The 24,297-nt window shown below is 40.1% G+C and overlaps 2 protein-coding genes across 2 annotated transcripts in view; both read right to left on the bottom strand.

Moving 5' to 3' along the window:
• On the bottom strand, positions 1-12,301 carry LOC124255215 (periodic tryptophan protein 1 homolog). Its single transcript, XM_046689053.1, is given in 15 exon segments — positions 1-270; positions 992-1,094; positions 1,244-1,392; positions 2,471-2,564; positions 2,706-2,817; positions 4,537-4,598; positions 5,873-5,969; positions 6,363-6,424; positions 6,758-6,879; positions 7,196-7,303; positions 8,513-8,609; positions 9,523-9,605; positions 10,542-10,762; positions 11,003-11,052; positions 12,156-12,301. Coding segments are annotated over 15 exon segments (1,659 nt in total). The 5' UTR covers positions 12,219-12,301; the 3' UTR covers positions 1-34.
• Positions 12,302-15,098: 2,797 nt separating this feature from the next.
• The window catches only part of LOC124255204 (AT-rich interactive domain-containing protein 2-like), a 47,195-nt gene continuing 37,996 nt past the window's right edge, over positions 15,099-24,297 (bottom strand). Inside the window, 5 exon segments of the mRNA XM_046689042.1 lie at positions 15,099-15,847; positions 16,292-16,383; positions 17,457-17,633; positions 19,484-19,619; positions 20,122-22,636. Of these exon segments, the coding sequence (XP_046544998.1) occupies positions 15,742-15,847; positions 16,292-16,383; positions 17,457-17,633; positions 19,484-19,619; positions 20,122-22,636 (3,026 nt within the window). The 3' untranslated portion in view covers positions 15,099-15,741.

Below are 24,297 nucleotides of genomic sequence, written 5' to 3'. Positions count from 1 at the left end.
TAATTACATGTTAGCTTTATTACATAATGTACAATCAATGTTCAAGTATCCCTTTTTTGGGTTTCTTCTTTTTCCTTTTTTTCTTCTTCCCCTTAACGCCTGTTGTCTCCCCCATTTCCTTCATCAATTCTTCTTCCTCGTTATCTGCAGCCATGTCTGGTGTTGCCATGGCAATCATATCCTCCTCCAGTGCATCAGGGAGATCCTTTTCATCGCCTTTACACTCCGCCTGTAGAGTGGCCGACATCCGACTGTGGAAGTGTCTCCTCACTTACAATGGAAATAATACCAATAATGACATTAGTTATAACAGATTCATGTAGAGCTGAGGTGTTGCTGGGATACTCATGGCTACTTTTGCATCATTATCACCATGGTCAAAGTTCACTTAATTTTCATTCTCGTTAGGAAGTAGAAACGTTTAACAGTCACATTACCATCGTCTTGCGGCATTTCTCTGTGGATACACCCCCAGTGATCATCCCCCTTCCTTCTGTGGTCAGTACCTCGTTTACCATTGGTCACCTTCCCCCATCCCCCTTCCTTCTGTGGTCAGTACCTCATTAAACATTGGTCACAATCCCCCATCCCCCTGTGACCAGCAACACAGCCCCTATGTGGTTAGCACCCCTACCCCCCACCCATCCCAATGTCAGCACCAGTGTTCGAAATAGCCACTGGCCCGCTAGCCCGTGGCTAGTAAAAATCCAGTTCGGGCAGTAAATCTCCACAGTCACTGGCCCGACTGGCTAGTGAAGTTTCATGGGATCATTTTGTAAACACATGTATAATGTTATAATACACCTTTAAATCATGCAAGATTATGGCCTGATAAAAATGTTCATCATATTAGCAGCTTTATGATGAAACCTGTGCCTACACTTAAATTTCGGGCCAGTGAATAATTTTGTGGGCTAGTAATTTTCAGGCATAGCTAGCCCGTCTGGCTAGCAAAATTTGGAAACTATTTCGCACAGTGGTCAGCACCCACCTGTTGCACTTTCCCGGATGTCCCAGACCTTCATCTCCTTCTCCCCGCCAAACGCGAACACAAACGGGGCGTCAGGGCAGCTGCTGACACAATACAGCTCATTCTGCAGCACAAACACATTTCTATAAACAACTGGTGTTAAATTACAATTTCCGCTGATAAATCATGAATAGCAGATGAAACTAAGCAAAGACCAGACTTCATAGAGAATGATTTTATACACCATCAAACTCCTCCCAAAGTCTACAAGACTAAAAGAGTGCCCTTGAATGATAATTACCATTTTAAGTTCCGCTCCAACACCATTGATGGCTTGCCTGACGCAATGTCCCAAACCTTCATCATCTTGTCGGACGACGTCGTCACCAACAGCCCCTTTGTAGCACTGCTCAAGCTAATACCTGCAACAACAGCGTGATGATACATGCTGGCTGGACAATAGTTGGACCCATCACATGTGGAACTCCAATACTGGAACATAGATTATCACTATAAAACCCACTTTCTATAAGGCATTCTGTATTCGTAACATGTGTTATATTTGGGATTCACAAATCAACACTGCTACAATACTGCGATTGCTCTTTGCAAGGGGTCCTGGAAGCTTAATCTCAGTGAGGGGGTTGACACACAGGTAGCTACCTGGAAATCCATAATGCACATGTTATAAACAGGGCAACTGCTGGATGTCACTGCAAGATGAAGACCAACTGACTTGTGTAAGGAGACACCACATGCAACATGATTCAGTGGCAGGCCAGTACTGTAGCAGGCTACCAAACATGGGCCACCCTTCCACCAACTCCCCACTCTTTGTTTAACCTCACTTGCTTTATGTCCCAATCACTGGGTTAGTTGGTTGTTGTTTAACACCACACTCAGCAACATTCCAGCTATATGGCAACAGTCTGTAAATAATCGAGTCTGGACCATACAATCCAGTGGTCAACAGCATGAGCATCGATCTATGGAATTGTGATTCGATGACATGTGTCAACCAAGTCAGCAAGTCTGACCACCTATCCCGTTAGTCACCTCTTACGACAAGCATGGGTTACAGAAGACCAGTTCTAACCTGGATCTTCAAGGGTAGACTGTAGAATAAATGTGAACCTAATACAATGACGGGGGTTAGGGGCAGGATCACATGACTCCGACATGGATCAGGGATTGCACATTGGCTGGCTGGCTGAGTATGGTTTTACGCCGTTTTTAGCAATATTCCAGCAATATCACGGCGGGGGACACCAGAAATTGGCTTCACAAGTTGTACCCATGTGGGGAATCGAACCCGGGCCTTCGGCGTGACGAGCGAACGCTTTAACCACTAGGCTACCCCACCGCCCCGATTGCACATTGAGTTACAGGCACAGGTACGTAACAACCAGGCAGATCATGTCCCTGCTGCAGCAAGCAACTTTTCACATTTCATCACAAGAAAAGGCTGTAGACGTCCTTGAGACAGGGGAGATAACCAACCTGTGACAGCCTGGGAGTGTGCTGACAGCGTGAACACCGGCTTACTGTCGTGACGGATGTCCATGTAGTAGATGGTGCCTTGATCTGTTGTTACCTGTCAACAACAACATTATAATACAGACACTTTCAAACTTTTAAAAAACATTAGCATTTGTGTTGGGAAAACTGAATATTGTTACACTTCTCCATTTAGTGACAAATTGCATTTCTAACAAATAGCACATGAGGCACTCACAAAGAAGTTGACTGGGGACTGGTTGTTCCATAACACCTTCTCTGCCTCGCCCTGTACTGTCCAGGCCTTGTGATTCTCCTCCGGACTCCGACAGTCGTACACACGGGCAGTCCTAATACACAACACACACAAATAATCATCAGATCATAGACGTGTGTGTGTGTTTGTGTCCATGTATGCTTGTGCCATGTGATGCTGTGTGCTCATTTGAGTCCTCAGACACTACTGTTCATGCCAACCTGCCCTGTCCTCAAACACTACTGTTCATGCCAACCTGCCCTGTCCTCAGACACTACTGTTCATGCCAACCTGCCCTGTCCTCAGACACTACTGTTCATGCCAACCTTTGTTTGTACAAATTGCCTGGATCCAGAGCCATGCAATTATATAAGACTGTAACTGGATCATAACCCTGATATCTAAAGTGAGGAATCGAGCCCAGATCTTCGGTGTCACAAGCGAACACTTTAGCCACTAGGCTACCCCACTGCCTCTAATATCAAAAGACAATATTAGAGGTCTTAAATTTAAAATCAATAGAATACATCATGGACAGAATGATACCTCTTCATGAAAATCATGGGGCCTTGCCATAACTCTAATGTCAGAAAATGAAGATTGAGTATCATGAGGGGGTCCCAAGATTCAAATGCTATAGAAGGAATGAATGAAGCTGAATGGGTTGAGTAGGTGGACAGTCTGGATGTCTATATATTGGCTTTATGCAATGACTGTTGCTGTATATATTCAAACATGGCTGTTGTAACCATGCTGCTGCTCTCTGCTGCTCCTAATAACCAGTTTTGACATTGACTGCTTCTACTAAGAGATTCCCTTTTGACAGATCCCTCACTAACAACACTGCCATAATGTAAATGGCTTGTAATCCCAAAAATCTGCAACACGATTCCCATTTTCGGAGCTTTCTCTGTACTTATGGGGTTTGAATCATCAAGAGGATATAGATTTGTAGTTGCCATCAGTGAGTGCAATGCCTTACATAAATCTTTACCAGTCTTGTTTCCAACTTTATAAGTAGACATATTGTTGAACTATCTAGAACATTGACACACATATTTGAAGGCAAGTGTCTGGGAAGTGAACCATGCTGTATCTGGTGTTAGATCCAAGCACTTAGCTGAGGCATATTGAGTGTGATGAAGATTTGGATTTGGGAGTTGTTAGGAAAATGGGACAATCTGTAGCTCCGAGTATTGATGGGTCAAACTAAAAATCCTCATAAGGAGCAGCACATGATAGGTTTACCACGGCTAATTCAAACATTGATTCTACATTCATACAATTTGCTCATAGATATCAATCCAGCACAATGAAAGCAAACATAACCACATGCTACTGTTATGATGTCAGTATGAATCAATAAATATCACAGCTGTAGATAGACAGCACAAAGATGAAGCCTGCTGCTGTCCCTAAACTCTGTTGTTGACATGAACGCCCATCCACAGTGATTGAGGAAGCACATCCTATAAACATATGGTTATGCTGTAATACAAAGTTAAAATCAGCTCTTTCATCCCCATACTTAATATTATCTTTTAAAGCTGATCAGGTTATTCAAGACAATTGAGTGAGTGAGTTAGCTTTAAGGTGGCAGTCTGTAAATAATTGAGTCTGGACCAGACAAGCCAGTGATCATGAGCATGAGCATCGATCTATGGATTTGGGATACGATGACGTGCCAACCATGTCAGCGAGCCTGACCACCCGATCCCGTTAGTCGCATCTATGACAAGCATGGGTTACTGAAGATAAATTCTAACCCGGATCATTTGAAGACATTTGAGCCAGGTGTAGGGTGTATACTCACTGGTCGAAGCCCCCCGACAGGAGGGTCTGTGCCTCCAGAGGATGCCAATGTATCGCTTGTACCTGGAACACAGACGTCAGTTTGTCTCATTATGTGGCAATACAAACTGTTGTAAAAGTATTTGTAGTAGTTTCTGTGACAGCAAATGACTGAAAAGCTAGTGGATTGTTGAGTCCTGTTGGGGGTAGCAAGTGGAATTTACAGCAGTCTAAGTAAACTTAGGCTGAGTATTATTCGTTACACTGCTATACTGAGTCTAACAAAACCTAGTAAAAGGTTCCGCCAGCTAACCTTTGAGCGACCTATGACCGTCCAATCAAATGCGGGACGGCCAAAAGGATTTAACCAATCAGACACGGATACTGTTTAGGGTTCGACGGGACTTACAAAATTCTCCGGTCACTGACATTGATCTCTGAACAAACGATAATCTGCATAAAACACAGATATTTGACCTGCAGTATATTTACTCTTAGGGCTTTCTGATTGGTCAATTGAAAAGGTTAGCTGACGCGACCTTCTACTAGGGTTTGTTCAGTATAGCAGTGTAAAGAATAATACTGAGCCTAAGTTTACTTAGACTGGAATTTACAGTTACATTTTTGCTTGATCATTTGAAAGGTTTGGCAATGGAACAGTTGTGACAATGTAGTGACAAGAGGGAGAATCAACTCAAGTCATATATGCCAGACGGGACACCAAGTTGGTTCACAACAAATTCCTACCAGCTGCCAGGACAGTTCTGCATTCAAGGACAGAGACGGTCCTGTGTGAGTGAGTGAGTTTTAGTTTTACACCGCTTTTAGCAACATTCCAGCAATATCACGGTGGAGGACACCTGAAATGAGCTTCACACATTTTACCCATGTGGGGAATCGAACCCGGGTCTTTGGCGTGACGAGCGAACGCTTTAACCACTAGGCCCCCCGGTCCTGTGTGAAGACATTTGACAGTGACAAGACTCTGATTAGTGAGTTCACTTCCACTGCTTGTTTTCTGCTGTCACACATTTGACACAGTGGGAAGGGACATTGTACCCATGTAGAGAATACAACCACACAATAACAACTATATAAAGTTATCCAGGTACTATATACATATAGGTGTATAGTTGCTACTTGTTTCTTTAGAGTACTGCAGAGTGCTGTCAGGAAAAAAATCCAACTATTTACATTTTTTATGCAGATTGCATGAGACAGGCTACAGGTAAGACAGAACAAGCTTCCCTTTCCCTGAACACCTGGTGTCATCACTGTTGAATGTTTGGAGGATAAGTACAACAGCTTATTCTCCGATGTTGACATTTGATATATACCTAGATAAATGGGTTGTTCACCTTATCTGTGTGTTGTCTGATTGACGTGACAACCTTCTGCTCAGCTAAATCCCACAATGCAATAGTGTTGTCTGCTGATGCACTGGCAAGGACGTTACTGAAGCAGAACAAGTGATACAATTACTTGTAGCATAAATGTGAGGATGATAACCATTGTTTTTGAGTCATCATACATTTAAAATGAAACAGATGTTTTAAATTACAAAGAGTGCCTCTGGGCGTAACAAAATAACCTAAGTACCAGTCTAGTGCACTATTTTAATCTCAAATACAAAAATTATCACATATTTTGTGTGCAATATTTATAATATGATCATAGTCCCATATTGAAACAGTCATTAACCTTCCTTCCTCTATAAGAACTGGAACCAATTCATACATTTAACTGTGGTTCTTGAGTATAATTATCTATTGCCTCATGTTGATACCATGACGTACATTCTGCTTAACTGATATCAAACAATGATGTGTTGATCTGCTGGCAACTCACCCAACAACGGAATTCCAGGACAAGTCCAGCACCGAGTCTGTATGACTTTGTGCAGCTCCTGGCTGAAATGGAATGTAAATACTGGTATACACTACCATGCTCATTCTCTCACAGATCATAATACATGTCGTCATACACAATTCATACAATGAAAGGTACAAGTCTCTGTACACTTCATAATTCACTTCAGCATACACTTCATCATACACTTCAATGTACACTTCATCATACACATCATCAACATCATACTTATCTACATGCATCACAGACCAACTCTCACAAGTGATACTTTTGGTCCAGTCCTTCAACCATCACAAGTGATACTTTTGGTCCAGTCCTTCAACCATCACAAGTGATACTTTTGGTCCAGTCCTTCAACCATCACAAGTACTTACACGTTTTTTCTTCTTTTTGGACTTTTTTGAGCCAAGTACAGCTGCTGGTTCCAGACAATCCACCACATCAAGATTCCATATCTCTATCACAGGCTCCATGGTGGCCACAGCGGCATAGTTACCTGCTCAGTATCATCAGAGAGGAAGTTATTACATATCTCTAGTTGCCATGGATACCTGTTCTGTATCAGAGAGGAGGTTATTACATATCTCTAGTTGCCATGGTTACCTGGCTAGTATAGGAGAGGAAGTTATTACATAGCTCTAGTTGCCATGGTTTTCTACCCAGTATCAGAAAGGACCTTGTTAAATATAGATAATTGCCATAAGAGGAATCAGGCTAATTGTTGGATATGATGGAGTGTTTTGAGGATACCATGAATTGAAACCATTGGATACCAGTGAGAGTTGGGAGGAAACTGTGGTGAGCAGTGTTACCTGTTGAGGCATCTGTGGGGCTGAAGCTGAGCCACTCAACCGCCAGGGGGAAGGACGACAGCAGGTAGTCATGGTGAACAAACAGGTTGCCCAGCATCTCGTTGTACACTGGTGGATAAAACATGATATATACCACAGCAACAAGCTTTTTAACACAGCTTTAAGCATTATTTCAGTTATATACATATGTGTATTTATATCAAATTTTGTGTAACCCACATATGGTAAACTGCTCACAAACCAAGATTCACAATAATCTCGGACACCCCGAGCCATACAGACACACATACATACACTCAGAAGATACTGGCTATAGCAAGCAATGCACAGCAAATGTGACATCAATACAGCCCACCTTAGGCAGAAGGGCAAGAGGGTATTTTAAAGTTCAGATTTGTTTTTAGAATACTGCATGTCAGTATATTGTTTTTGCAATGAAATAGCACAGCCATGGGACATGTCCATGTTACAACAGCTGCATGACAGTTATCAAAACATGTCTCATTAAACTGTTCCAGACATGAAATATATAGGGTAACGTACCAAAGTGAAAACAACAAATACCATAAATGCAGCATTGTAAATAACAACATACACCAAACTATGATCATAACTAACTCAAACGAATAACTGATTTTAATTTGTAATAACTGTAGTTCGTGATATGCATGTTGACTAAAAATACAGCTTGTGGCCGTGATTAAAAAACAGTTGTTTGTATCTGTCAGTTTGGTATAAGCATGTTCATTACAAATGTAATGGGGCGCGGTGGGCGAGCTGGATAAGACGCCAGGCTAGTGATCCAGCGAGGTTGAGGCGTCGGGATCGACCCCACCTGTGACCGGGTGTAAAATACCTTGGAGTCAACTTTGTGTGCAGACTCTTTCAGTGTTGTCACAACCCCTAGTGTACAGTACACAACCCTGAGCCCTTAAAAGAACCCACGAATCCGCTGGTATATGTCCAGATGGTAGCCACGTGAATACGTGCAAACACCTAGTTTCGGGTACAGCAATGTGCAGTAAACTTGGACAAAGTACTGTGACTATGTGTCCCAGTCCACCCAGCTGTGAATGGGTACCTCGTTAGGATGAAAAAGCCACAATAACTCGGTGCGCCGAGTGGCTGCAAGAGTTGTATACTCGAAGAGTACTCTCTACAGGGAGTTGAGATTGATAATATGATGAGCCAGCGTCTTGAGCATGCACTACTGCGTGGATATGTGCGCTATATAAATGTCCTATAATAAAGAAATGTAGATTACTGAACTAGGATACATAATTACTCCTGAGTGCTACCCACAGAGACTTAACTCACCATACACCTCGAGGAAGCTGTGGTCCTTGTGTGCTCTGCAGGCAAGTACCAAGTTGTCCAAGGGTTTGATCTCAAAGTCTTCCTCGTCACTGTCAACCTGGAAGTAGAGTTCACATATGGTGATTCTCCAATAACTGTTCCACAGGAGATATACACAGTAGACTGTTGCTTCAAACTCTAGAGTTCATGTACAGTGATTCTCCAATAACTGTTCCCACAGTTGATACATACAGTAGACTGTTGCTTCAAACTCTACAGGGAGGTGTAGTATCTGGGGTCTGATTGGCTGCCTGGAATGCTGTTAGCATGTGACTGGTCAATTATCATGAATCTCAGTAGGGACTAGTTTCACTTGAACTAATGTCAGGACTACTGATAAGTCTAAACTCAGTGAACACGGAGTTTCCCATGTGTAGTGTGCATGTTTCTGTCCCATCTGTGTAGATAGGGGTGTGTCATATATAATACACACATAATGTAACATTAATGTTTTTACTATTGAATGAAATTTTGAATAAAATGGCTGAAACAGATAACAAAAGTCAAGATATATAATGAACATATATTATCAGATAGTTCAGTAATGAGATTAATTTGCATACTTGAGTAAAGATTTTGTTGACATGATATTTCTAATTTCAATCACAATTATGTTTGAAATATCAATAGATGCACTAACACACTGTTATTTACAGCATCCATCATTACCGCAGACAGATGGCATAGGAGAGTTACCATGGTTACAAACCTTGGCAAAGATTGCCATTTCCTGTCATAATTAACCATAGAATATTTCCAGATTTGTGATGTCCATGAAGGATATTGAAATCATTATTTTGTGTATTAAACTGTTCATCAGTATGCACCAATTGATCCATCCACAAACAGATCCAGCTACAAAAGTTCTCTGGAGTAGATGTGAGAAGAGTACAATGTTCACAGTGAACCAATGACAACACAACCTGTGACAAGCTCAATGGAGAGTTTCCATTGTTTTATTATCGACTCACATCTTTCGGCACTGTCACGTATGGGTCATCGTCATTACTGGCATAGAATGACAGGCCCCCCACACCACTGATGAGGACATCCTCTGGAAATACAAGGAACGTTGTAACTTCCATCATCAATATGTATGGACAATTGTCTTCCGTTTGTCTTGGACAACGATAAAACACTTGAAAATAGATATTGGTGGCATTCAATTCTCAGGGGACTCTTGAAAATTGGGGATTTCTAATTATAACTACAAAACCCATTTTCTCCCATACTTAGGGCAAGTCATGGAAAGGCCCATTGTGTACCTGCATGTCCTGTGTTAGTGCACTTCCAACAACCTGATGTCATGAAGTATTCAATGTGTATTGCACCTACAATCTTCGTTTGATGTCATCCAAGAAAATTGTTATATGATACAATTCCCATATCTGGCTTTCTCACAGACATGCCCCCATGAGATGCACAGACAAACCGCAAGTGATTGTAAGGGAGATAATGACACAAAAAGTCAATACTAGTCGCTAACAAAATAGACAAAACAAAATAACAAATCCACCTTGCATACTGATGGCATAATTTCTGGCCACAATATTACATTCAATAACTACTGATATGCAAAACCACTCATGTCTTCCTGAAGTGAGTTTACAAAGGCCTAAAATGTCATGTACAGGAACTGAAAAGACCTAAACATGGAGTTAAAGAAACTACCCACTGAAAAGATGCATAAATAAGGTCACCTAAATGTCAATAATCCACAAGTTTTACCAGCCTTTAATGGTAATGCTAGTAATGTATATATCCTAATCATGCTAATCAAATAAAAACAAAATTGTTTGTGTGTCTGGTAATTTGAGTGGTATCCAGGCTGACTTCACCATGTAGGTGATGTTGGCGACATTTGCTACATGACAAGGAATAATTACAAATTATTACATTTTAATGACATAATCATGCTAATGGTGAAGTATATTATAGCACTGTGTTGCCTAACAGCATGATCCGGGACAAACGGGACAAACACTAATACCATCGTTCTCATCATCATAATCATCCAGGCCATATTTGGATACAATGTCCTCCTCTTCTTCTTCTTCTTCTTTCACCTCTTCATGTTTCCGTTTTTTGGCTTTCTTCTTCTTTTTTGGTTTTTGACTTGCATCCTCTTCTTGTTTTATTTTTACATGTCCACCCACGGCTTGCAGCTCATCATTTTCCGGCTCATCTTCATCTTCCAGTTCATCTAAATCACTGGACAAACAAGGCATTGTGACAATGAAAAAGCACAGCTTTACTAACATGTTGGTATGTGAGGTGAGGTAATTTGAGTCAGTCAGTATACTGTTTACATCACTTTTACACATATTCTGTACTTTACCGAGAAAGTGAAATCCCAAATACAACATATGTTACATTTGACCACTTTCAAAAATGGCATTGTGTATTCATAACTTTAGGGATGCGATGAAATATGTCGGATGGGTTACATACTCTCTAGTCGCCTCAATGACTCTCTCCAAATCCTGTCTGTCAAGTTCAACCTGAAAAAAATATGCAGATACACACAATTATCCTCAAATTGCTTAACATCTTGCTCCATGGTCGAAATTCTAGGCAAGATAGATCTCCAGCAACCTACGTTGGTTGTAGGATGCTACCAATGTGGATATATTGTACAGATCATGCAGTATATTGGTTGGGTAACCCAGTTCTCAGTTCCCATCTGTATGTCCAGCAAGCATTTACCTTACTCACATGTAAACAAACACCATTACTTAACAGTGCTGACAAACATGACTACCAGTAACTAAAGTTTAACTGATCTGTAACCAAAAACTGGAGACCTGTATCCAACTTTGGATGATTTCAATTTATCTTTATCCCAAATTTGGATAACACATGAACCATATTGTTATCCGAAACCAGATTGCTTTTAACAGTATAGGCCTAAAAATGACAAAATAAAATAAATGTTTTCAACAGCACTACAATCTTAAAAATTCTGACCTGTACTTTGATGGCAATATATTCATAGCACTATTAATTTTCCAAAATTCATTCATGATACACATAAAATATTTATTCACTTTACAGAGATTGGATTGCAAATCACTTTGTTGTGGTTTCACTTATCTTGTGACTGACGACATATGATGCTGTTGATGAAATGATGTTGAAATAAAATTAAAAACAAAATGAGCTCACAGCAATAAACAAAGATTTTGACCATTTCCGTAAATGACTTCTAAATGACAATTAAATTTAAAGACTTTAAAGCACGTACAGCAAAGACTTTCTTGTGTTACAAGATACATGATGAATCCATGGAGCATACGATCAGCTAAACATTGTTTGTATTCACACACCCAAAATGTTCCTGGTTTTAAGTAGAAATATCTTCCACACATTATTATTTAAATATTTTGTTGACACGAAGTGTCTCAGAAAATACGTCCCACTGGAAAAAGCCAAATAATATCACTTATCTGCTAATGTTAGTTTTTAACATAACAAACTGAATATTAGTTAGAGAGTTTCAAATCTGTCTCTTTCTCTGAGAATCTATCATTACAGTTTAACAGCTCTGCCGATGACACGGCGATGTTGTTAGTAAATGAAAATCGACTGATTTACAAAACCTTACCTTGTGTGGATTTTTTTCTGCAGCACCTCTTTTCACCCACGCAAGACAGGGAACTACATTCATTGTCGATATGTTTTGGAATCGTAGTTAAAATTTATAAACAAACCCAAACTTCGCCATGTGGACAAACCGGATGTTAAACGAAGTTATCGTTCCTGTATACTAAGGGCGACAACCCGTCAATTAGAACAAGAGACCGACAGATTTTGTGTTCGAACCAGTATCTATGCATATTATAGACAATAGCACCGACCGATGTATAAGTGCCATTTTATAGAACTTGATAAGAACTTATAACTAGTAAAGGACTAATATCGTGTTGTTGTTCGTGAATATCCATTTCTTTATTGTAGCTTAGGTGAAACAAAATCAGTGGAAGTCGTGATGCTTGAACTCGTGTGGTTGGCAAAACATTTCAGATATATCATGGCATGTTTTTGTTGAGAGGAATGCCCAAATTGATGTAGGCCATCATATAACTAGACGTCTTTGCGCTATACCAAGGTGTAGGCCTTGGCTGGAATTCCATATATATATGAGTTTATTCAAATATGAACTAAAATATTGATACTGTACTTCTGAAAAGGGGTTGCTGACAGACAGCTGACAGTCCTGATGGGTTCGAATCAAGTCATTCATGACCATAACATATCATGAAGGGTCATTTCGATATTTTTGTGCTTAAAATAAGGTTTCTTGTAAATACCAGCGCCTTGAGTATGCACTAGTGCGTGGATATGTTCGCTATATAAATATCCAATAATAATAATAATCTCAATCGGGCTCCTTTTAAAGTTAAATGGGATTATTTGTTGCTATCAAAAATATAAATATTCAGAGACTAAGCTTTAGTCTAACCCAGAGAGATATGGATATGCTAATTACTACATCTTGTTTTGTAACCTATGTTGCACCTCATTTTGCATTTCTTACAAAAGGATTAGTTGTTTATATAGAATGAGGATGATTTTGGATATGTTTTAAGTGGGCGGGGGACTGATCAATATACTTGCACCTGAATGAACATCACCACTTTTGGGTATGTTTTTCATGTCTGAATGTCAACACTTTACTAAAATGAGCATCACCTACGCAGAGAAAGCTTTTATATTTAAAGTCATATGAAAAAAAAAAACCTCTCTGGAAAATCTTCACTCATGTGAGAGGCACCTTATACCTTGATCACCTTGTACTTACGAACATTAAGATCACCTCTGGGTAGTCTTTACTGGCATGAGGATTATCTGTTCTGCACACATGAGAGGATGGTTCTCTCTGACAATGTTGACTCATCTCTTTGCGGACATGACTCCGCAGGTTCTGTATTGAACAGTACACATGGTCTTCTAAAGAGCATCTGCAGAATATGTCTTCAGGGTACAGCTAACAAGATGTTCAAACTTGTTTTTGTCACCTTTTAGTCTTGTGCAGAATATTAAGATTAAGACTTAGTTGTTACTTTTAGCTTGGGAGCCTGCAACAGCACACCAAGAATGATGTGTAACAAGCATGCACACCCTGTTCACATAACCAGGTGTTAGCTCTGTGTTTAGGCCACTTTGAAAAGTATTTCAGCTATATCATGGCATGTTTTTGTTGTGAGAAAAACCCATAGTGATGTAGTACTTTTGTGTATTGAGTGTAATCCCTGGGATGTTCATCAGTCCGATTCCAGTTGTTTGAACCTGGTGCACATGTGCCCAGAAAATGACACGGCTTGACCCACTTGGTCAACTGTACTCAGTTTGATGTCATGGGACATTACATTGTGTCCCAATACATTGTAAGGCCTGGATAGCCACTGGAATGAGCTTTTAGCAATATTACAGCAATATAACAGGTGACACCAGAAATGGGCTTCACACATTGTACCCATGTGGGGAATCGATCCCAGGTCTTCGGCGTGACAAGCAAACACTTTAACCACTAGGCTACCCCACCATCCCTGAACACTTGAACCCATCTTTGAGTTTAGTTTTTGCAGAAATACATAATGGAATTTACTTATGAAATGAAGAGTTCAGTAAAACATACTGCATGTCTAGTCATATTTAAGTGTTAACATTTTCCTTTGTGAATATGTGCACTTCAAAGTGAATATGGTGCAGCCACTCATATAATACTATTATTCCAGCAATATCACGTCTTGGCTTGGGACTTGCCAAAATGGGAATTATGCATTTGACTAATGTCGGGAATCAAATCCATGTCTTCAGTGCAAAAAGCAAACCTTTGTTTCTGATTGAATAGTGGTATGATTCAAAGTAACATGTCACTATATCAGTGTAACACAGTGCTACAAGTGTTTTAGTGTAGGACAAAGCTGCTCTTGAACATGTTAACATGCGTTTTGTGACCTGTGCACTGTACACAGGGTATATGCCATGACAAACACACTGGATCCATTCACCATTACATCAAAGTGATGTCACCAGCTCTCTCATCACTAACATATCAGAAAATTTCTTTAGTGCATGAAATCATTATATCTATAACCAATAAAATTATCTCTTCTAAACAAGTTGGATATAGATCTACATTCAAAGCTTCATCCTGGCCGATAGCAGGCACTGCCAAACACATCATAGTATTACATACAAGGGGCAGGGACAAGATGATGAAGTATTTGAGACAGTATATTACAATATCACCACTTGTTTCAATCATATGACCAAAACATTCATTTGATTCGGTTGCTGTTCAAGGCATCATGCCACTTGTACCAGAATCAAAACAAATGTTTGGTAGAGATTTGGCCTCAAATAGAATTGATGATATTCTCCATTGATAAACACGGATGCCCCAAGGTATGTCTCTTTGACTTGTGTAGCCCACATGTGAAGAAGAGAACCATTTATCTGATGAATATGTTAAAAAATGTGCCACATGGTTCTATTTAGGTCATCTCCAACAACTTCAGAAATGGAAAACAATAAATCCAAATTCACAAAAAGTATTTATTAAAATTAATGTTGATGAACAATGACACAACTTGAAAGATCCCATTGTGCAAATTTTACTACAACAATTGACATGTGAAAAAAATGGAGATTTTTTGCTCTGAGATAAATACAAAGACAAGGAATAACAGGGAGATATTAACAGTACCTAGACTTTTCCAGTCGCCAGCAGCTAGCTTCTAAACATAAATTACAAATACTGTCAAACATGAAAATAATGAATTGTAAAGTGACCAATGAAAAATGATTATGTAGAAACCATAGGATCTGATGCCTATCACATGACCTGAGAATGACATGACGATGGTCAATGAATAATAACAAATGATAGCTGCAGCAGCCATAGCAGCAGTCTATATGTAGCAAGTAGTATTATAGAATTAAATTAATGTATAATATGCAACAAGGGTTGATTCTGCACCAAACATTAATTTCATTGTAAGATGATGATGAATCAGCGTGGTTGATGATGTTGAGGGATGAGGAGGTCGCAGGGTGGAAAGATGGATTTGCGGCAGCCACGTGTGGGTGGCTAACAGCCATGGCAGTTGATTGAGACATGTACAGCTCTACAGCTGCAGGCTGCGGACTGGTTGCAGGCAAGCAGGCAGGCTAACAGCGCCCCCCTAGGTGTCATGGAGGATCTCCCACAGGCAGTTGGCCAGAGCATTAGATGCCTCAACAGCACTCATTGTTTGGTAGCTCAAGTGACGTTCTCGCCTTTTGATTAGGCTGAAAGAAATGAAAAGAGCAATTAGATGTACATGTATCCTCAAAACTGATGGGTGAATCATTTTCTTGTTTAATTTTTTTTCAACATCATTTCATCAACAGCAAAAACTGTTTGAAAATAATCGAATATTATGTCAACCTAGATCTTCAGCCTTCAGACTACACTATATCATGAATCCACCTGACCACCCAATCACAAAAGAGGCCTTTATTCAGGATCATGATGAATCTGTGATTCAAACCAATAACAAACATGGCCTTTCATTACAAAGGGACACAACTCTGCACAGATATCTGAGACACCTATCACCCATGCCTTGACATGTTGCTGCAGTGTGTGTTGGATAGGAACCTGATCAACACATGCCTATGGGACACAAAGCTGTATACAGAATCTATACACCTCATCATTAGAGCTACAAAGTGTACCAAGTGGAAGCTTACCTTCGTCCAAGGGCTGAGTATCTGGCCAGGTTCCTCAAAATGAGAGCTGCAGTCAGGCGGATGTGTTTTGTCACTGGGCCTTCTCGGGGTTCCTGTAAAGAACAGGATTCTGTCATGGACCAGTCAACTTGACTTTGCATATTATATTAAGAAGATCAGTGTTACACAGAGAGGTTACAACTAACTTCTAGTCCGTTTGACTTCATTTGAGACCGATGAATTGCTCACTAATACATTATCTAATAAATGCAATAAAATCAAACTTTGCACAGTCACATGAAATCGACAGACCAACTCTGATGATTTGTCTCATAATTTTGGACACCTGAATAAAAAGGTTGTTTAACAAACAATCATTATTTTGTTGTCACTTTCCACTATTTCTTACGAGGGGGACACTTGCTGGTAGAACAGCCAGGTAATCAACAAATGTGTGAAATTTCAATTTCACACATGCAACTCGCACGACTGGCTGTTCTACCAGCAAGTGGTCTCTCCCTCGTAAAAAACAGCGAACAGTGACAACAAAATAATAATCGTTTGTTACGCAACTTTTTTTATTCGGGTGTCCAAACTTATGAGGCAAATCATCAGAGTTGGTCTGTTGATTTCATGTGATTGTGCAAAATTTGGTTTTGTTGCAATTGTTAGATTTTGTGTTAGTGAGCAATTCATCGGTCTCAAATGAAATCAAATGGACTGTAATGGCAGTTTATTCATCTTTGAAATCCATCTTGGTATCAGTAATCAGAGAGACTGACACAACAATATATCAAGTAAATGGTGCTGTTTGTAACTGTGTTACTCCCATGATGAAGTGTTACTATGAACAATATGCCCAAACAGCCTGTCAACTACATGATTGTTCCCAACAAATGGGGAAAAGCCGATGTATTGCACTTGGTTGGTCACTTGGGACAGTTTGAAAAGTAAGACATCATTGTAATATTCCTGTGAAATATGTTGGGAAGAACAAGCAATCCTGCAATAGGTGTGCAGAGTATCCATACACATGCATCACATTGTATGACAAGAGTTAAACCTGTGTCAATGCACAGAGTATGGATATGTTGTTGCAACTGGAATCACTTTACACTCCGTCAACAGACTGATTCTCAACTCAAGAGTAATACGAAATATGAACAAATTAAAGACAAGCACTTACACTGAACTCTGGGAAGGGTGGTTTTGGAGTGAATCGTTTGATTGCTTGCATGGCTGCATCATTGGGGTAGACCATGGTTGTGGGTGTTGTAATGGCTGGGGAGGGCTGACCGGTCTGTGCTGCAGTGATGCGACGTTGATGCGCTGCTCGCAAAGCATGCTCAGAACAGTGGTGGTCCTGGATCATGACAATACAGATACACGAACGAATTAGAAACAATTTTAATATGTACTACACATCTTTCATGCAAGAATTCAGAAACTGAAATATTTACCTTCAACTCTGTCATGTTGATCAATAAAATGACTAGCTAAATGGTAAGCTGATCTCCTAGTTAAACTGTGGTCCTAAGTTGATCCTTCTGTATGAAAAACATATGTCTGGTACATAAGCCGGACTACATAACTACGAACATTTTCTCATCATGATCAATCATTAGAAATAGAATATCAACAAATTTGTATTGAATCAGGCAAATTAAAATATTTCATTTATTTCATCAAAAATTTTTTTTTTAAATTCCCCAATGTTAACAAACATTGTGGTGAAATTGTGCGACCCTTTGATACCAACAAATTTTGTATACACCATGCCAAAGGATTTGCTTACCAAGTACCACGATATTCACAGGAACCACAATCATATTGCAATTACTGCCTTGTAACAAACTGTAGTTGACAGAGAATACAGATACACCTATAGCATGACATACTAAGACTCATCAAAGTCATATACTATACTATTTTATATCACTGCATCAAAATTCATTTCCATTATATAACTGAATGCGAATAATTTCTTAATCCCTGAAACTAAAACAATGCCTAGCACATAAACAAGTACCACTGAAATGATCAATCATAAAGTCTAGTGATGTTCAAAGGCAAATTTCACATCTTCATTGACAAAGTCTTTTTCACCTTTTTCATGTTTGTTCACCGTAAGTGATATGATGTAGTTTTTTCACCAACAGAAAAATGATTTAGTGAAAGTAACATTTACATAGGCTGACCCTTTTCTACAGGATATTTCTTCTGGTCTTAAACATTCAGCTTATCTACAGGCACATGCAGTTAGCTGTTTGCCACATCAGTCAACAATAATCCATATGTTTGCTTTTCATTTCGCTTCATATGGATTTAGTTCGGAAGTTTTTGGTGAATGGATAGACCACTCCAGAGGCCCAGATAAGCTGCACAGAAAATTTCCAATTACGCATTGAAAAATAATTGTTGCGTACCAACTACGCATTTAAAATGTTAGATACGCATAAAGTTTAAAACAAATGCGTACGGAATATATTTATAAAAATCGCTTGCGTAATGGAAAACACATCGATTGCTATCAAGTTGTACTGTTAGTACAGGACTAGTGTTGTACTGTCAGTACAGGATGAGTGATTTTTTATGAAATCATTTCCATTATATTTAACTTGGTTTTGATTAGGCATGACATAAGGCAGAACATAACTGCTTAGAAAACTTACTCAATGACATATACTTAGGTGAGTAAAATCACTAACATACTCACATATTTGAAAGTGGTGGGTAACGGAAAATGAAATACCCACTCAACATTCATAATACCCACTCCAAAAAAATACAGTGGGTACAGTACCCACATGAGCTAAATCTTATCTGGAGCTCTCCATTTAATACTTTTGGAATAAAGTTTGTGTCTGAGCATAATTAAACATTTCAACATTTGCTTGAATGTAAACTGAAATGGTAAATTCTTGAAAATGTGCTGCATGTGACCTGAAATCTTGGGTCATAGTCTCTCTTGCTAAAATCATATGTGATGACTCTCCCTTCTGCCAACAAAGGTACAGTTGAGACATTCTATAACACTCCCTCATATTGCAGTGTACAACCTACATTTACATAAATGTTTCCTTACAGATGTGTACACAAAGAGTCAAGAGAATCTGTTAACCTTCTGCCCAGGACACAAACTCTGATGTTTGTCATGCCTGACATTATCACTATGCTAGTTTGGGTGAGTGGATGAAGCAGTGATGAACTCACCTGACAGTGTGTGACAAGCGACCATCTTTTCCTCTTTAATTTTTCACAGCCAAGCCAGCGACAGATGCCATCAGTGTCAGAATCAATGTGTGTGCGACTCACATGAATAAACACACTTCGAGCACTATCAAAGCACCTGTTCAAGAGACCAACAAGACATATGTGACATTTTGAATGATAAATGATAAATGCTGATGAATGATGTCAAATAAAGAATATATGCTGAGATTGTTGTAAAAGAACTTAAGTAGAAACATCTTAGGATGTTTTCCCAGCAAATCCTAACATCACACTTCTAACTGGCACACAGTGAAATGATTCAGTCGGGTTTACTGTCAATTTGAACAGTGTAACAGTAATATCACAGGTAGTGACAATTCAAGAGCTATTTAACCCCTTAAGTGGAACCCAACAGCACAGATTTGGCGCTGACACACTAAGAATTATCATCACAGTGAACTTGTGATTCACATCAGCAAATCCTGGCATGGCCAAGAGAGGCAATCAGACAAATTCACAATCCCACCTCCCCCTTCAAGTGTTTACTATCAGAAGAACTCTAAAAGCATTTTTCTTAAAATTTAGTTAGTTTACCATAAAGAAGACATCAGAGTTGTGAATTCAAACAGAATCCTTACTTTTTACAGCTATTCCATTCGCACATATACTCTGGAGTGAGAGGGACCATGACAACGGAGGTTCGAGATTCCTGGCTGCTGGTGCTGGTGTTGCTAGCATTGCTGCGACTGCGCTTGCGTGGCTTGGGCTTCCCTGTAGCCTTGGTATTGATGGAGGCAGTGGTAGATGTTGCTGTAAATGGTACAGCTGCTGCCTTAAGTGCAGTGTCTTTCGTGGTGGTGATGATGACACCGCTTGTCATGTTTATAGTGGAATGTTTGTCACCCACAGACTCTGCTGTGGAGGAAGCAAAGCTATCAGAGCTCAGTTCACTATCCCGAGAAGTTTCCGGAGTCGGGACATGACGAGTATCACAAATTTTTTGTTCCAGTTTTTCCATGGGAATTTCAACTTTCTCATGGTTTTGTTTACACAACTTAACGTCTGAGTTTTGATCTGAACGTGTTTGTGAAGAGCTATCAAGTTCAGTCTTTGTGACAGTCACAGAAACACAAACATTGTTTTCATTCACAGTAGTCTGAATGTGTGTTGCATCACCTGTCACAGGTATATATGCACTGTTGCCGTTCATGCCCTGAGAGATGGAATCCCCTTGAACCCCAGGGGCTTGTAACCTAACCTGCTCCCCAGGGAGCGGTACCCTCTGTTCATCCCCACCCCCAGTCTTGGATTGCACACCCACATTACCCCCCACCTCCATATCTTCTTCCTCACGGATATGGTCTCCATTCCCAACATGATGGACAATTCCATTCAACTTTCCAGTTTTTTCCACAATTTTTAACAACTGATCCTTTGTTAAGGTCTTTTGTATGGAATCATCAATGATTTCATCCTTTACATCATTCACACCATTTAGAAAAACCTTGTCTTGATCTACTGCCTCCTTGTGTGTGTCAACTGGAGATGGCGGCAAGTCCGAGTCCCGGTTGAAGGGGGAGCTCAGATCGCCATTCATCACTGGTTGTGGAGCAGTAGTCTGCTTCACCACACCACACACAGTTTTACTGTCAGAGATTGTTTTCAGCATATCTTCCTTTGAACAATGATTCCCCACTGTTTCTAATGTGTAAGAGTTTGCTGTAGTATCACTGTTAATATTATCACTTGGTATGTTCTGGTTATTTGAAACATATTCAGCTTTACTGTGAATGTCTTCTTGGGAGGGTATGGAATCTGACACATCTTTCGGGGCCACAACATTGGAAGAAGTACTGACAATATCATTGGCTACTGCCCTATTGGAATTCACTTCAGTCTGATCAACTGCAACAGAATTTAATTCAGCAGATTGAGAGTCCGTGTTTTCGGGAGGCATCAAGATTGCGGACGGTTTAGGCAAAGACTTCTGAACTTTCTGCCACTGCTGCAGGTTTCGGTTCTCAACACGTTCTATGAAAGCTTCAGCACCTGACTTTACAATATCCTTGGCTCTCTCCACTTCACCACACACCTCCAGCTCGTAAGCCTGCTGCGACCGTGGGGAGGCAGCACGTGGTGAGCAGGGGCGGGAACCAGAGGAGGAGGTCTGGGATTTGGCTTTTGGGGAAGATGGGTGAGGACTACCAGGACCTTTTTTGCTCTTGGCTGTTTTTGAATTTGTTGTAGGAGTCTTTTGTGACTGACTAGGTTGTTGTGCGGCTGGGGATGCTGGGGCGAGTGGCACTTGGTGAATTGATGTAGGCTGGGGAGATTCTGGTTGTGGTTGTGGTTGTGGCTGTGGTGAAATTGGATTATGATTATTATGCTGTACAAACTCATGATGTGTGACCACTTCTGGTGCAGTCTGAGGAGTGTCAAACTGTTGTTGCTGCCCGACACAAATGTCAGTGGTAGGTAGAGGGCTGGGCCCCTGCAGATCAACACAGGGATTGGCACTGCCAGATGAAGGATCTTGACTAGGTACTGGCTGAGGGTTACGGCCGACCATATTCTGACTAAGCTTTCTTGCCAGCAAACTTTTGATTAGATTAGTATCTGATGATTTTTGTAAGACCTCTAATGGCAAATCACTCAGATTTGACAAAGACTTTCCATCAGCCTGCAAGGCATTGTGAATAGTGGGGAAGTTCTGAGGAGCTTGTGGCACCCCGGGAACCACTCCTGAAACTAGAACAACCTGATCTCCAGGCTTGGGTGCTATGCCTTTACCAGAAAGAGGTGACTGCAGCTGTTGTTGAAGGACTGATTTGGGCTTGAGTGTTGGCAAGTTGGGTTGGGGTAGGGCCCCCACTGGAAGTGGAGCTTCAAGTGTCTGAGCACCAGCTGCAGCTGTTAATGTCTTCATGGCGGCTTTGCTTTTACTCTTTGCTGTAGGTGTCTGAGCCTTGCCTGCATCCTTCTGTCCTGGTGTGCGAGTACCTGCATTAACAAGTTGCTGATGTAAAGCTATCCGAGGGGGCTCCATCAGACGCTGTCGGAGCGTGGGAGTTTGAGTTAAGTCTACCTGAGATGTGTTAGCACTTGTTGGCGAGCCATGAAGTGAGTTGACAGTCACACTACGGGATTTAGGAACTGAAAGCAAGAAACAAAAGAAAAGTGCTACACAACACACAAACACTAAAATGTGACTAAAAATAAGAAATCTAGAAATGATTAGTTCACGGTACAACACAATTTAAGAAAACAGCATGCAAATGTGGTGAGGTAGAAACTTGAAATGGAACCCGGTTAGTCATCTTATTGACTCCTCAATCAACTTTTGGCTCAATTTGGCTCAGAGTGCATATTATTTACAGAAATTTCTGCCAAACAATATGACTACAATCATTTTGTTATGATGGAAGTAGTGAAAAAGCCTTGGAATTTGATACATGCATTAATAGCACATGACATAACAGTGTACAACATCCAACATGCAACATGAACACTTGAACAGTTAGTGTACCAGTTGAGTACTGTGCAGCTTGCAAACTGTGACCACTAGTACCACAACCACTGACCCACAATGACATCAATGTACTAGTTGCAGGCATCAGCCTCATTATTGTCAATGAACAACAATAGATTAACACATCGTCCCTTAAATGTTGAAAAGGGTTATACATGAGGGGCAGATCATCTTACAAATTTTAGAAAACTGGGATGTAATATCATAATCAAAATACTTGCACCATATGCATAAAAGACAGTTACATCCTTCAAAATGGATTGTACATAATTTTCTGCAAGAACAGGTCTAAAGCCAGGTCTGTTCAAATGACTTAATTTACTAAATATTGCTGATAAAATATGGCTGCTGAGATAGCTGTGTCAAGTTTCTGTTGCATTACATCAGGTATCTTTACAACATCACTGAAGCCCAATAAGTCTGAATTGTTTCAAACGACTCTAATACTAGTCTAATGTTCATGAAATGTGAACAAGTTAATTACATGTTCATCTAGAGCTTGTACACAGCCAAAGTTACTGAGAATCTTCAAAGACATAGGTTACTAGACGTGATGTTTACCAAAACCATGCAACAATGATATAGCTGGTTCTCACACATACATCGTGACAAAATGAGTAACACACACATTCTTCCTCCCAAACAGCCCCTCCCACTACCCGTGTTAGTAAAAGAACACATAGTGGTTGAGTGAAGCAACTTAACCATGCAAGTGTAGTGTGGTGGTCAACTTCTTCTGCTCAATGCTAACAACACAGCTGGCATTTGGAGGCCAGAATTTGAACAGTAACTGTGTCTTTTGTTAAAATGTTTTAAATAATCTATGAGACGGAACTGAAATACTGAAAACTAGAATAATGCATAATTCAAAGCAAAATGAGAATCAATAGCCAGAAGCTTAAACCTGGATCTAATATGGAACTAGATAATAATACACAAGGCTTTGTTGTGAACAAGTTGCCCACATTTCACAAGATAAAACACTTTCCAAATATTGTTACTTTTTTCAAACAATTAGGTTGAAGGTACATTAACAGACTGACATTATGAGGTTTGTTTGCTTCTTAACGAATCAATGGTCAGCAATATTCCAGCTATGTGACAAAATCAAGGCTGAACCAGAAAACAAGTCAATGACATGCTGAGCAAAGTAACATAATCAACCAAGTCACCGAGCCTGACCATCCAATCCACGTAGTCGCCTCATAAAAGAGAGGGCTGTAGGAAATACAACAGGGACCATACCTTGGTGAAATGTGTGATAACCACATTACAACATTCTAAT

Source organism: Haliotis rubra, unplaced genomic scaffold (genome assembly GCF_003918875.1).
Source record: "Haliotis rubra isolate DU_JTF1 unplaced genomic scaffold, ASM391887v1 Scf598, whole genome shotgun sequence".
NCBI lineage: Eukaryota > Metazoa > Mollusca > Gastropoda > Lepetellida > Haliotidae > Haliotis > Haliotis rubra.
The sequence above is the reverse complement of the archived record's forward strand: the minus strand, read 5'-3'. Positions and strand labels throughout refer to the sequence as shown.